Source organism: Eumetopias jubatus, unplaced genomic scaffold (assembly GCF_037043125.1).
Source record: "Eumetopias jubatus isolate StellerSeaLion01/CBP00866 unplaced genomic scaffold, mEumJub1_p1.0 scaffold_17, whole genome shotgun sequence".
NCBI lineage: Eukaryota > Metazoa > Chordata > Mammalia > Carnivora > Otariidae > Eumetopias > Eumetopias jubatus.
Genome location: NW_028274823.1, coordinates 41,216,858 through 41,233,129, shown reverse-complemented (window position 1 = coordinate 41,233,129; position 16,272 = coordinate 41,216,858). Strand labels below are relative to the sequence as shown.

The 16,272-nt window shown below is 39.8% G+C and overlaps 1 protein-coding gene across 7 annotated transcripts in view; it reads right to left on the bottom strand.

Moving 5' to 3' along the window:
• The window catches only part of ERCC6 (ERCC excision repair 6, chromatin remodeling factor), a 77,121-nt gene that overhangs the window by 38,790 nt on the left and 22,059 nt on the right, over window positions 1–16,272 (bottom strand). For all 7 annotated transcript variants that reach the window (XR_003608367.2, XM_028098673.2, XM_088020137.1 and 4 more), the window contains 2 exons: window positions 10,986–11,111; window positions 5,804–5,962 (listed from right to left, as the gene is read on the bottom strand). Coding sequence is in view for 6 of the 7 variants with exons in the window: in XM_028098673.2 (XP_027954474.2) it covers window positions 5,804–5,962; window positions 10,986–11,111 (285 nt within the window). In the remaining variant the exon portion in view is untranslated. The remainder of the gene's footprint in view (window positions 1–5,803; window positions 5,963–10,985; window positions 11,112–16,272) is intronic.

The window sequence follows — 16,272 nt, the reverse complement described above, 5'->3', positions numbered from 1 at the left end:
GTGGTGGTGGCCACTATCTCAACATCTCTCTCTCCCGCTCTCCTTCCTAATGGAACCATGACTCTGTGCGGGTGTCCCCTCTTCCTTCCCACACTCGTACTTGATGGGGTTCTGACCACTGCCTGGCTTGGCAGAAAGATGGGAGAAGCAGGAACCCAGGTTCATCCACAGCTGTCAGCACGCAGTAGCCCCCCCGCCCCCCGCCACACACACCCCCGGCACTGTTCACTCTCCCACTCGGGGCCTCGCTCAGGGTGAGGAAGGAAGGACTTCCATTCCAGGCTGGGGGAGAGTTTTCTCTCTGGTCTCTCCTACTGCATGTGAACAAGGAAGCGTAGCCCAGTGACTGCCGGGCAGTTGGGCTACAGTGCACGGAGATCTGATGGCTACCACGATAACTGACGTTCCGAGAAAACTGAAGTCCCCGGGTCCCCGTGATGCCCTTGCTAGGCTGCGGATCATGCTGTGTCTACTCCCCGCCTCCTCTGTAGGTTCCTAGGTGTATCACATATATTGTGAACGTCTGACTCAACGTAACGTTTTGCCTACTTGCAGCCACAATACCCTAATACGCTGCCACCGCAGGTAGCTGAACGCGCACCACCCTGCCCTCCTTCCCCGGTTACAGTGGAACCGGCGTCCGTCCTCTTGTGTGACCAATCCCTCTGCCTGCGCTCGGGGCCCATGCCCCGCTATGTCACGGCTCCCATTACTGTGCCCACTTCTTCCTCAGTCCTGCTGGGAGCTGGGCACCAGTTGGTACACGAGATGAAAATTAAGCAAAAGTCAGACTGACTACAGCAATTCAGCACTAGGCTCACGCTCAGCTTGTGCTACAGGAGGCAACTGGGAGCCAAGACTGACTGAGGACGCTAAGGCCACAGGGCCTACCTTTCACTCACTCCGGGGCAGAATCACTGCCACTCTCCCCCTGCCCCACCTTTCTCTAAAAGCCCAACAAGGATGTTGAATACCTGAAGCTAGGTGCACACTGCACATACTCTCCCCAGGTTACTTCATCAATTCCCACAGCTGCAATTACTCCCTCTACACAGATGACACCAAATCTAGGTCCCCAGCCCAGACCTCTTTCCTGAATTCCAAAGTACCATACACTTGGATGTCCAACCACTGGCTCTCCACTTACATGCCCCCATGACATCACACATCATCCTCCCCCACCTCGCCCTCTTCCCATGTTTGCAAACCCAATGGAAAGAACGGTCACCCACTATCGAGGTGCCCAAATTCAAAGTCCATGCTTCATCACTGATCTGTCCCTCTTGTTCTCTACCTACTCAACCTACACTGAGTTATGTCACGTCTACCTCCAAGAAAGGCACCCTGGCTCTCCATCGATGCTGTTGATACTCCAGGTCTGGCCACTATCACCTCTTACCTAGGTTACTGCACTTTTTAGCACAGACATTTCTAAAAAGCAAAATCTGAGTGTCTCATCCCTTCGCTTGAAAGGCTTTAATGTTTGCCCACTGCTCTTGAATAATCTACCCACCTTAAGCTGGTCTATGAGACCACAAGGACTGACCTCTGCTCACCCCTTCAGCCTCACCTCTCTCACTGCCCCCACCCCAACATCTGCCTCTGTGGTTCAGCACTCCTACTGCCAGCACTGTCCTCAGCTCCTACGAAGTACAGATTCCTCTGATCTCTTGAAATTCCCCGTGTCCTTCGGAGCCCTCACCCTAGCCGCCCTCTACTTGTGCCTTAGCCCCGATGTTCTTTTACAGTCTTCCTTTTTCTCTCTGGATGAGTTAAGCATCCTTCCTTGGTATATCCACACTAGTTAGGACCCCATACTAACCCTACCATAACATGCATCACTCGTATTGTAACTGTGCATTAGAGCCTTCCTAAGTCCCTTGAGGATAGAAATGGCCTCTTCTTCAAATGCTGAGACCACAGGACGTAATTAATGAATATTGGTTTTATTAAATGAAAACATTTTCTTAAAGGTTGTTAGAAAATATACTGAAATGTTAAAAGAGATTATTTGTGAGTTAGGGAATCATGGGTAATTTTTATTTTTTTGCCACAGCTCAGTAAATAATTTCTGAGCTTAAAAAAATTTTTTGTAAGTCACTCAGAGTAAATCACACAGTGCTTGAAATATTAAAAATAATCTTCCACACAACTCAAAAATACCTGTAGTTCTAATACAGAAACAAGCCATAACTGAAATGAGGCTCACCCTTACATTCCAATGTGACAAAATGCCTCCATCCACTTCTAAATCCTCTCACCCCTCAGCTACAGCCGCTGCCCCTGCCCCTCTGCTCCATATTAAGGGCTCAAGAAGTAGAGGCTACCACAGACTTTCCATCTCCCAAAGAATTCCCAAGCCAGGCTCTGCTCCTCACTAAGGGCAGGTCCCCTGCAGGCGTCCCCTCAAGCTCCCTGGGGATGGCATGACTCTGCTCTGGCCCCTCCCATGACAATATTTCTTTCTAAAAGGATTAAATGCACCAGCTTCTTTATATCCTCCATAGGGAACAAGAGTTATTATCAATATGCACTTTGCAGGGATTAGGAAACAACCAATCAAAACCTGTTTAAAATATTTACAAACAAAGTCACTTTCAAATAAGCATAAATATATACACATGCTTTATTCAGCTATATAGCATTTTTTCTTTTTATCACACGCTTAATGCGAACAGCTACACTGATGACTCACGCTGTGTCATTTAGGGCCAATACTTTATTCTAGTTGAACACATATCTGGCATTATGATGCCCTTTCATTTCTGCCATTCTCCCGCTATTAGAAGACTACGGAGGTTTTCACGCTGAGTGGAAATCTAGGAGCAGACCTAGATTGTTCCTGAACCACAGGAGGGGCAATCAAATCCATTAACAGTCACATCAACTGAACCACCCTTTTCCAACCCTCAAAACCAGTGAGATGAGCATAAGAAACGGCTAAATGTACTAGAGTGATTAGCCTCAATTACCAAACTGGCTAAAATTCCTTTCATCTTTGATTAGCATTGATTATCTAATGAGTTTAGGACAAGCCAATAGCTCCAATGGTCAAATACTTCAACCTACAAGACGGAAATCCAGCTATCCACAGGCTAGTAGAACTTATTACGAGGAATTACAAAGTAAAATATTTACCTCTGAAAGTTCATTAACTTGTTCAGGCCATGTTGTTTGTAACCAGGAATTAGTAAATGATATCAAAGGCTTTAAAGTGTTAACTGAAGTTTGAAAGGTAAACAGTTTATTTCCTCATCATGAAATTCAGGGGACCGACTGCAGTACGAGCGGCAGAGAAGGGGAGCAGAAGGGAGGAGAAGGCAGTATACACATGATGAGCTGGGAGCACAAAACCAGTACAGACTTTTATAACCGCGGGCAATAAGCTTCTCCCCATTTTAAAAACAAACACACATGCAAAACACATTAAAAAACAAAACCAAAAAAACTCCTTTACCATGAAGTTTCTTCTTGGTATCCCAGAGATTTACACTGTTTCAATAATCATAGACCATGAAATTGTAACATGGAGACCATCTCAAGTCTGGGCCCCCAAAGCTACAGCTCACAGGGGTTCCAAGAACATGTAAATAGCCAAAATGAGCCACGTCAGCTCACTGAGACCTTCATATGACCATTCGTCTATTTTTCTTTAGGACATAAACACAGAGAAGAACTCCAAGTTCATCTAGTTGCAAGAGGTGGACAGGTTATAAAATTGTGAGAAAAATATGATACAATTTGCTCTGGCACATGGAAGTGGAGGGGACCAAGCTCCCCAGCACACCTCTATTCATAAAGAGCCTGGTTGGCTGATAACATAACTGCATTCTGGGAAGCCACTTCTACCAATACTATTTTAATAAAGACAATCTGGGCTATCGTCCAACATGCCACACTATTTCATTATGGAAAAGAGGATATGAGCATTGATAGTTAATTGATTACAGCTGCTGCTCATTATTAGCCCTGCCTTCACTCCTAGTAGGATTGCCACCACTCTGGAGAGCATGTTTTAATTTTTAGATCAAAACTACACTGCAGGGATGACTTGAGTTTTCGTAGGCCCAGAGTGTTAGACTCCACACAAGTTTCATGATAATAGGAAGGGAAGGAAAGATAAGAGATGGGAAATAAGAAAATCCCAGAAATCATTTAAGGAAAGAAAGACAGTCCTAGAAACAATCTGGGGCAGCCTGGGGCATTCCAGTTATCCAAAAAGAAACAAACAAACAAACAAAACCACCCAGGTAGAGATGCAGAGCCAAGTCAATCAAAGAGCTTATTTAAAACAGAGAAAGCACTTTTTCAAATGCTAAACTAATGACACTCATAGATAGGAAAACACTAAATGCTCATTTTCAACTCTTTTTCCCTTGGGCTGGAATGTCTTCACGGTTCCAAATAAAATATGCAATAGAATTCTAGTATTTGAAGGAAAACCTCTGCTTCAATACAACTTCCATGTAATAACAACAAAACATTTAGTATTTTAAAATCTCTAAATGTTTTTTCCCTTTCCTACATCATATAAAATATTCCTAAAATATTCTAGAACTTCAAATACTCCTCATGAAAAGTATGATCTGTTAAATTAATGGAAAAGGAATAAAAACAAAGCACTATTTTTAAGATTAAAAAAAAAGTTTACTCAATAGTTTATGGTTTGCATTTGGCTCCATACTAAACGTTTCTCTGGGACTAAACCCGAGTGCAGGACAGTCACTTTCTGCAGTTGTTAGCTTCAGGCACATTGGCACTATGTTAAAGGTGTCTCCAAACCATATTCAGTGAGTGTCTGAGGTTGCCACAACATAACCATCTGGTAAATATCTTGCTGTTACTCATTAGATAAACCTACTTGAATCCAAGGAGCTCTCAGATTTTCTGGGTTCAAGATTAAATATCCTACATAATTCACCTCGTATTATTTTTACCAACACTGATTCACATAAAGCCAATTTACAGCTTCAATATGTAAATAAATGCTCACTATTTCAAGATAAAATATTTCAGTCCCAACATACTGAACTAACACAGTTTAAATGTTGATTCTTTCCAAATACCACAGTTTTAATAGTTCATTTAAATTCCTAAAGAGAATAAAGACCACAATCTGAACATAATTTTCCATCATTTTAGGCAATCATTTAGGCTTTGGCTTTAGAGTTGATATAAAATTCTTGAAGACTGGGAGAGGGAGAAGAAAGCATAGTGAGCAGACAATGTCATGTAAAAAAAAAACCAAACAAACAAAAACACTACCACTATCCGTAAATGCTATCACACATACTGATTATAAAAGAAATTCGGGAGAATGGCTTCTCCAAAGCTCCAACTTTCCCCATGAACAGACTTTGTACTTACTGTAATGCTCACCTGGTCTCCTGCCAGAACAAAGATTTTAATGTAAAATTTAATAAATGGAACTAAAGGTATTATGCCCAATTTAAAATTCCATATTGTGTAAACTATCGATATTAACATAATTGAGTTTGTAAACAATCCATTTGTAGAAGCTAACCTTAGACACTGTATTGACCCAAAATATCTAGTGGGGCTCATCTGCAAAATGAAGCATCAATGCCTGGAATTCATTAAAAGCGTTACATGTTTAATTTCTCCTGCCCTACAGCTCCATTGTCTCGTAAAAATTTTCCTTTGATGTCCCCCACTAAAAGAATTAAAGGAATATTGTAATTGAAATGTCATCAATAATTCACAAGACCCTCCTCCACAGCAATACAGCTGATGAAATATTAATTGAGCTCCACAGACTGACAGTCTGCAGAGGAGCACTTGCCTGTAATTTGAACCACGAGTCCTGATCTTGCTGTAGCTCAGACCTGCCAAGAAGGCAATTATCTGGATGGTCTTGCCCAATCCCATTTCATCTCCCAGAATTCCTCCTGCCTGCTGGCAGTGCAATTCCCACAGCCACCTAACACCTGTCTGCTGGTACCTACAACAACAAACACCAACAAGAAAGAGAAAATGGCAAATGGTGGATGATACAGATCATAACAGAAAGTATTCATGAATTAATCATTTGGCTAGGTTCTAGTACCAGTCAGAGAAACACGCCGGATGTGTGTTTTACATGAGTATTATATTTATAAGGTCATACATTTTTGATTACCTAGGCATAAAATCACAAATTTTTCTTTATAGAACATGTTAACACATTTCTAATTAAACTGATAGATGACCCGGGTAATTAGGGACTATTTCATTTCTTTTTCAACATTAGAAATAGCTTGGTAAACAAGCATAAATTTATTATATTTTATTCAATATCTTTCCCAAAAAAAACTCAAATACTTTGTTATATAAAGTTCCAACAATTTTTCTATGAAAAAAGAGGCATTAACATTTACTTTTTCTATCTCAACAGCATCAAAAAGCAAGAGACAGAACACCACAATTTACATCATACACTGTTGAAAAGTCACTTGACCAATTATATTATCTTTTATAGGAAAAGTTTAATTGAATTTTAAGGCCATAAACAAGTCTGAATAAAAGGGCTGCTCACAAAATTAGTACATGACAGATGATTCTCTCGTATTATTAGCAGATGCAAAAAAGAACAGTTTAAAGACACAACAGTACAAAAAATTTTTTTAATTTTTTAAAGCAGAACTTGATTCAGGGGCTTTATCATAAATATAGAGATCAGAGCTATTAAAATTTTAAATAAGGAGTACAAGACAAAGAAAAATAGTATGTTCCTCTCTAAAAACAAAGCTGGTATTTTCCTTTCTCCATCAATGGCATATTCAATCTATAATCTAAAAAAATGAAGCTAAAAAAAGGATTAATGCAAGAAGAATTTTTGAGATTTAAGGAAGAACAACATCATAGAATGGTATGAAAATTATATGCCAAGTTTAAAAACCAATCTAAGGCAAAAAGTTTTTAAAAGACCATGAAATCTAGGGGCACCTGGGTGGCTCAGTTGTTAAGCGTCTGCCTTCAGCTCAGGTCATGATCCTAGGGTCCTGGGATGGAGTCCCGCATCAGGCTCCCTGCTCAGCGAGAAGCCTGCTTCTCCCTCTCCCACTCCCCCCTGCTTGTGTTCCCTCTGTCTCTCTCTCTGTGTCAAATAAATAAAATCTTTAAAAAAAAAAAAAAAAGACCATGAAATCTAAAGATTTTTTTTTTCCCCAAAGAAAATACCAAGGCTGATGAGCTTCCCATCTTAAACACAGGTGGTTTTGTTGTTGGTTTACTGGCCCAATATTTACTCCAGTATATGTGGTATGTCTACCTAAAATCTCACCGTGAACTCTAGTCCTTGTTGAACTAGTTTTATTTCATCTCTTAATCACTACTAGGGGAAGTAGCTTCCCCTAGAATCAATTCCAAAAATTTACCTCTAGCTATTGCTATTACTATCTATCATATAAGGAAAACTTTGAATGAGAATGTTGCTTATTAAGTTTGCTATTATACACACTAAATATGCACCCTGAAGAAGAGGATTAAAAATCAAAACACGGTGAAGTCTTATGTGGATAAAAGATCATTAAATTGAGGAAGAAGGACAAGTTCTATTAATACATGGTACATAATCAGAGAATAATGGCTAACCAACTCCTTAAGAAGCCAACTGCTGGGGAGGCAGAGGTCCACGTGGTTTGGATATAGCCTCACAACCACCCTACATAAAGATGAGCAACCCATTTTATATTAGGATATGAAAGCACATACAGGTTAAGTAACGTGCCAAAGGTCATACTGCTAGGAAAAAAATGAGCAAGACTGAACTGAAATCCAGAACCTCTCCTTCCAAAGTGACTCTACTTTAGAGATAATCATGACCAGCAGTTCTTGATGGGGAGTTATTTTGCTCCCCAGGGGACACTGGGCTATCCCTGGAGTCATTTTTGGTCGTTCAAACTGGTAAAGTACAATTATTATCTAGTAGGTAGAGTCTAGAGATGCTGTTCAACATCCTACAATGCACAGAACAGTCCTTACAACAAAAGAATTATTCTGTCCAAAATGTCAGTTGTGCTGAGGATGAGAAACCCTGATCTAGACTAAAAGCTGACTGTGAACCATTACACTGGACCAATCTCAGCTGTGGATAAAGATGTGGCGCAAAAAACTGATGTATGATCAGAAGCACTAAATACTAGTTAATCAACCTCCTTTTACTGAGGTGGAGAACAAGTATGGGAGCAACTCCTCCAGGCAGAGTAAGGACCAAAATCTCCCAGTGATCATTCTAGTGTTCCACCACTACACCACAGCGCCTCCCCCTAACACAGGTCCAACACCTCTTTTTGTTTGGGGCCAATCAACTTAAGGCAGGGAAAATCCTTAGAGGAGACCTTGAGAAACCATGAAAGGAAAAGTGGCAACCTGCATGGTATCCCAAAGGGAGTTTAGGAGGGCATTAAGACGACTGCATCCTATGTGACCCAGGAGAGGCAATAATAGTGTGATGGGTGTCTCCTCATCAACAAATGTAATCTCCAAGAGCATATGATTGTGTGTTTATAAAATGATTAACACTAAAGAAATGGTTTAAGGAAAAATATCTACTAGGTGGCCCTATAAGTCACATCACTACATGTAAATCCCCAACAACTGGGACATCGTACAAAGATGGCAAAGAGTGGCTCTTTCTTTCTACAAACGCCCTCAGATTGCATCAGCACACTGGCTGGCGGGTGTGTGTGGCTGGATGAGGAGGAATTAGGGGACCTGGGTTCTGGTTTCAGCAGTGCCACTAACTAAGTTAGGTTTTGTTGCTTTGATATCCTAATAAACACTATAAACAATGACATACTTCAAATGAAAGAATAGTTTTCAGAACCTTTGAAAAGCATATAAAAAACTATTCCTTGCAAAGATTTTTTACAAACTATTGTACAATAATAAAAAAATTGACCATACTCTGCTTCCCCCATGAGACTGAAGTATCACAAAATAACCACAAATAATTGGTATATCTTGGCATTGTCACACTAACCCAAGATTGCATTTGCTAGTGTGGCTAAAAGTAAGGTCAAAAGATTGAAGTTTGTCATTTGATTGCCAAATTATACAGATGAATGCATTTGCTGGGCAACCTTTCAAAATAGAATTTTAAAAGTTAAACATGATCTTGCAGAAAATAGCACTTAAATGGATAATTGTACCTCTGACTCCCTTGCGTACAACTATACCCTGTTAATTTAATTCCACAGAGTGCAGTAAATACAGCAAAAATATATCTATGGCTTAAAATTAAAATGGCCTGGCTAAAATTTAATCATAAAAGAAAAATGGAAACTTATCAATCCTATTAATTTTTTTCATACAGAAGAAAAGGAACAGAAGTTTAATAACACGAAATATTTAAAAACCTGTTTTTGAGAAATGAAACACAAGATACTTTCCAGAAACATGTAATTAAGACTAATTAAAACAAATATGACATGTATTTACATTAACTACTATAGGGTTAATAGTCAATACACTGAAGCCTATATACTCTTAGTAAGCAAAGTTTGGTTCTAGTAACTGAAATTTCTTTAGCAGAAAATTTCACACTTATATAACAATGCACATTCAACTCGACTCGAGGATATATACCAACTTACTACACATGCAGAAGTATCCTTCTTCATTAAATCAATTTAATTTATAATTTGGGTATTCCTTTTGCTAGTACAAACTATACTATTTGGACTGTTCCTTAATATGCAATCACTTTAGAGAAGATAAAAAGAGTTGTCAATAAATGTTGTTTACATACCCTTCCATAGTTAATTTTCATTTAGGAGAAGCAATAAACAAAGTAGCCACCTCTCTGGGCTAAGAATGATTTGTCTGCAAAAATTACTAGAGCGATTCAGATTTGAATTTCTACATACGTTGGCTTCTGCCCAGTTATGGCAACCCAACCAAGATACTTCACATTTTTAGGATTTCAGCTTTCCTATATATTTAGTGGTATAAAATAACTACTCCCAACTCCTTTTGCCCACCCTCCCCTCATTGAGGTAAAAATTAAAACTATAATATAAGCCCCTTGGGAGGAAATATAAAAAGCATGTTATTTTTAAACAGACATCCTGCACAAGTTTAAGGCATGGCAGACAACCGAATCTATGAAGGAGATTAAGCATAATCATCTCAAAGAAAGAAGTTTACATCCCACACCCAACTACCAAGTGATGCTACTAAACAGAAAGTAGCTATTTAATGGTTTAACTTCCTATATGCATCGAAGAAGCCTTCCTAAAGTATCTTGTTAAGTAAATCCCAGGAGTGATGAGATTGAAAATGTGGCTCAGTATTTACATTCATCTCGGGAGACTGGCCCAGGCCATGTAGGCTATAGGCATCTATCACACAGCTTCCGGTTATCTGGAACACTCAGCCACTTCACATATGAAACGTAGTCAGTTTCAAATAGCAACTTAATGCTGAAGGTGTTTGCCTAGATCTTCTCTTTTGACATTAGAACATCTACATAAAATATTTAGATGCACATTTGGTCAGCTCAAAAGTATTATACCCTTAGGTACAATATAAAACAAACTACTCACAGCAGTTTTTATTTCTACACAGAAGTAAAAAAAAAAACAAAAACAAAAAACACCTCAATATTGATTTTAATATACAACTCTTCTCACTCAATTCATCTGACTTAAGAAATTAGAGGTTTGGTCCCTTAGAATTACTAAGAACAAAAAAATAATTCAACGTAGATGGCTTTTAAATGTGTTGCTTTCAGCCAGCTGAGACAGGTCCACATAGATTCACCAGCTTACAAACGTGCCCCATGAGCACTTTAGTCAATTTATTATCATCTACTTTTAATGAGCAGCACGTGGCTAAAATTTCATTTGACAGTATCTATATTTGCAATAAACTACTGCAAGTACCTTAAGGGCCCACAGGTAACTACTGAGTCATATCTAAAATATTAATTTGTACACAATGGATTGACGACAGATATAAAGAAAAGATCACATGGCACATACTTAAAAAGCTTTTTGAACAGAAAACCCGGCATTTTAAAATCATCGAACTCCGCATCGCTCTCCTCAGAATCGTCTTCGAGCTTCAGACACTTCTCTTTGTCCCGAAGCCTCAGCTTATTCCATCTCCTACCATGAAAAAAAAGTCATATTTCCATTATTTTGGTGACAAGACAGATTAAAATACAGTTCTACATAATGCACAGGAAAAAGACGGAAATCAGAATGGTCTTTTAAGCTTTCTGCTACCGTCATTACCCAAAACTCTGATATTCAAAGAAAAAAAATTCTCTTTTCCTTCCTTTTCAATTCAATTCTTTTTTGAATTATTACAGCTGCTTTAGAAATATTTCTGTAAGGTCCCATTTCATTATCAAAACTACTTGTGCCTCTTCTGGCATACCCTAAGGGGAAATTTCTCTGCTACTTCCTAAGATATATGAACTTAATTTTAGAAAAGATTCAGTGAAAATTTCAATATAACTAAGTATCTCCAAAATGGCAATGTAACAAAAAATTGATTTTATTTATAATTACTATTTCTGTGCTGAAGATGTGATAGTCATAGCATACAACAGCATAGTATTTTGAACATAAAGCAAATTTTGGGTCAAAATTTATGCTATATATATATGCTATATATCAGATTAACATATTGTTTACTTAATGGGGGCATCAACAATATCAAAGGACTGATAAGTAAACAACTTAGAAAAAATGTGTTCACTAAATAAAATCTAAGTTATAAATTTAGTAATATGATGCTTTTCAGATATAAACTGAGTGTTTATATCTCAGAGGAGTGATGCCATGTATGTATACCAGAAGAAATGTCTAAAAATCTGAAAGTCTTAATAACACACTAAGGTTGTTGGGAAGGTGTAGTATTTAACCAGACTAATTCTGCATCCAAATAACTCTATAATGGACACCAGTGTCATGAGTTAATACGTGTGTGTGTGTGTGTGTGTGTACACACACACACACAACTCAATAGCTTCACATTCTATTTACTTCCAAAATAAAAGGATGACCTTTCTCGGTATGCATATTCACAATGTGAATTTCACCAAATGGTGGGAATGGAATAAAGCAATACAGATAAACGCCTTCAAAGTCAAAAGCTCACAGGAAGCGAATGAGAACAGCAACATGTATAAGATGACATTTAACCGCCACTGATTACATAAGAATACTAAGAGAATGTGTGGGGTAAGGTAAATGAGAAAATGGAAGGATAGTATCATACACGCTGCCTGGTTAGACCAATGGTGTTTTCCAGTATCAATTACCACACCAGCACAGGAGGCCAAACACAAGAGCAACAGGCAACCTCACCAAGGCAGCTGCTGGAGGACCCTAAAGCACATCCTCTGATAAAGTCTTGCCTTGTTGAGAATGTCAACTCTTTGAAGTAATAAAAGGAAGGGATACCTGAGGTTTAACTGTGATCAGTAAGGAAGAAGTAGCTGGCGATATGAAGCTGCTTCTCAGGGTATAAAAGTACCTATAAATAAGCACTGTTGGTGATTTCCAGAGAACAGCAAATGTAAGAGGCAGTACATAGCCAAGCCTAAAAAAATAGCTGTCATAAAACCATGAGGTAGTCTTTTTATATAAAATGTTTAATGACCTTCTTGTGCTTAACTTCTAGAGGGAATCTCTTCCTCTTTTTTATTTTTCTTCCTTAAAAATTATCTCTGTGCAACTGATGAAATGAAGTACCTCTCGGTGGCTGTAATCGTCTTTGCTAGTCTTCTGAGTTTCATATTATCTACAAATTTGGTTCAGTGCAATGGTATACAGCAGTGGTTCTCAACCAGGGGCAATTTGGCCATCCTCCCCGCCCCCCAGGGTAATTTGACAATGTCTAGAGACATATTTGGTTGTTACAACCACTTTGGGGAGGGAGATACACTACTAGCACCTAGCAGGTGGAGGCCAGTGATGCTGCTAAACATCCTACAATGTACAAGCCAGTCCTCCACAACAAAATGTTATCTGGTCTTAAATGTCAACAGTGCCAAGGCTGAAAGACCCTGGTATATAGGTAGACCCACTACTGAAACTCAGAAACCAAAATGATGTACATACATTTTCCTGGTGTATATATCTGGATTCTTGCTACCTACTATCTGAAATTTAGTAAGCAAGCAATTTCGCATGAGATATTCCTTAGTATCCAAATTCCTTACTGTCAGAACTCAAAACCAAACATCTGCAAAACAAAAGATACTTGTATTTAGCAAATTTATGAATAATACAAAACTCAGAAGAATCACAAAAACTACCATATCCACTTAAAAATACTCCATTTTGCAATTACACAAAAATAATTTTACAGGAAGAAAAAGAAAAACACCAGAAGATACTGGTTTTAGAAGTTTGGCATAAAGTCATTAAATATTTTACATAAAGAGCATCACATATTAAACTGCATTGATAGATGATAGCTATTTCCTCAGACTCGGCCAGTAAGTCTTTGTGGCTGTTCAATTTCCCACTGCATCACTCTGAGTCAACAGGGCTTCAGCTTCCTCTTTCTCCTCCCTCCTAAAATGTACAGGCATCATGTCACCACAGAACACAGCACCTAGGAAACCACATAAGCCACTGCAGAAATGATTGCATTCCAGTGCCTTCCGGTTCATCAAGATGAAAAGAGCCAAACGTTTATTCAGTTTGGCTAAAGGATGACTAAAGGTGGTAAGGGAAAAATCATTATTGCCTACAAGCGTTTGTATCACGTGAAGACAAATCGCCCCAGTAGAATCATATACACATATTAAAGACAGAAAATACCAGGGTTATAAAACCACATGCATATGCGGCTCAGGCTAAGACGTCCTTCTGTTATAGAAAGCAGTAATTCCTCAGGTGGCTTGTAACCAAAACAGACCTCTGACCAGCTACCCAATGCCCCCGAAGCAGTGCCGCCCCAAGTCCTGACGGGTGAGAAGGACACCAGGGCAGACAAGGGAGGGGGAGGGGCGCCAGAGTCACCTGAACTGAGAGAAACAGATGCCTTTCCCATCCTAGAGGCCACCAAGGGTCTTGAAGTTGCTCTCTTTTGTGTGCTTGACCTGCTTGTCCTGCAGCCTGGCAGGCTGGGCAATCTGTCTGGCCAGGAGGTGTAAAGGGACCTCTGTACTATGAATAACCTGGGACTGACACATGGAATAAGCACAGGCCAAAACAGGAAAAGTCTGCACCCAGACGGTCTAGAATCAAATCCTGACTGCTTTTTATCGGTTCTTTAACCCTCAGCAAGTCACTTAGCTTCTGTGGCACCTACCTTTCCTCAAGTGTGAGGAGGGGAGAACAATGGCATGAACTTCCCTAGATTGAGGAAGGACTAAATGAGGTGTCACATGTAAAGCACTTTGCATGAGCCTAGAGCATGAGTACTCAACAAATAAATACACCGTTCTACATAATCATGTCTGCTTACTGAAATCCTCAAACTCAGACATGATCCTCAGACACTGGTACTGTCACTCTGTTCACGTACAGAGAAGTGGAGGCAACATATAGCACAATACAATCCGCCTGCAATAATGCAATGCACCACAATGGCTTAAGAGAACCACCTGAACACATACATTTGGACAAAAACCATCTTTGTGAATCAAATGGATGCTCAAAAAATTATTATGAATAATGTGACCACTGATCACCATGAGTAAACACACCTACCCATCAGAAGGTACCTGCTGGAATACCTCAATTTTAAAATTCTGTAACAGATGTGTAAACACGGAGCTGTTTGAAGTATGGCTGCTTTTTATGTGACAGTAACAAAAAAACAGATACAGAATGACTTAAAATTGGTTGGGGGTAGGTCAAGATTAAGATCTGGACCCCGGTGATTTAAAATTACAAAAATCAGACATGGTCCCAAAATGTCTAAACTCTGTTATTTCAATAAATAAGCTAGATAACGGATTTTAAAAGTTGAAGGGGGCGGTAAATAGTCCAATACTTACATTTTTGGAAAAGAAAGAACTTTTTCATATTTTCTATGCTCTCATTTAAAAACCTCCGCACAAGTCATAGTCACAGCTGCAGCCACATAAAAGCAAGTGGGCCCGGTGTTCCCTGGCAGTGTTTCTAGCTCCTCACACGCCTGCCACCGGCAGCCTGCTAGCGACTCCACCAGCAGCCACTTAGAAAAGAACCCAGCAATAAACATAAACTGACAATTCCAATCAGATGCAGGCAGAGAAACTGCTCCCTGGCTTTGCTACGTTCATGCAAGAACGAGAACCTGACCCAGGCTGTGGGGCCTGCGGCTGAGACTACAAGGGTCTGTCAGAAGCACTCGGACCCAGGGCTGGGCTGCTGGCAACAACGCGTGGCGTAACCAGTTGGAACTATACCAGGAACAACACTTCCTCCAAGTGCTGGGGCACCTTGTCATTGGAACCCTAAGAATACACCTGAGAGCTAGCTGCCACCATTTAAACTTAATTCTTTTTCAAAGGAGAATTTCCAGAATGCCAAGGATGTTCAAAATATTTAAGTGGGAAAACACAGTTAGCTATCCTTATGCCACTACCTGGTGGTTTCCTCCTTCCTGTGCCATGTGCATTCCTGTACTGTGCCCAACCTCCCTCCCACAAACACACACATCCACACCCTCCATGGACTCTTCAGAGTCTGCTCAAGCAGTGGCCTCCAGAGAAGGCAGCCTTCTCTGACCAGCCAGAGTTAGGTGTCCTGTCCTCTAGGTATCTTCCCAAGCCCACAGCACTGTGGGCACACCTGGAGTTTCTACTAGAGCACTCACCAAGTGTTCAGCATCATTTGAAAACCATATCTATCTGCCCCATTGGACCAGGAGCCACCTGAGGCCAGCGACTGTTTTTAGTCATTTTCATACCTCTAGAGACCAGTACAATGGCCCACCTCAACAGAGATACTCAGTAAATGATGCATGAATGAATGAGGTTCAGAATTGGGCTAGGGATAAGGAAGACACCAGGGACAGAAGCGTGGCTTGAGAATGGTCAAAGTAGGTCATTTAAAAATGGGTTCAAGAATAGTCCTGTTCTAGCTCATTTACAGCCTACCTCCTGCTGCATTCCTCCTCTTTCCACATGTATGATGTTAAGGTACTACTCCAAGATTGATCCACTGGACAAACATGGTTAAGGTACACAACAAAGGATGAGGCATGGCAAGGACAAAATCAGAGAAATTCTTAATTTTATAAGAAGGGAAAAAAAAGACAGGAGAGGAAGCTCATTACATTGAGTAATAAAAATTTTGTAAGTTATTTTCAAGTCCT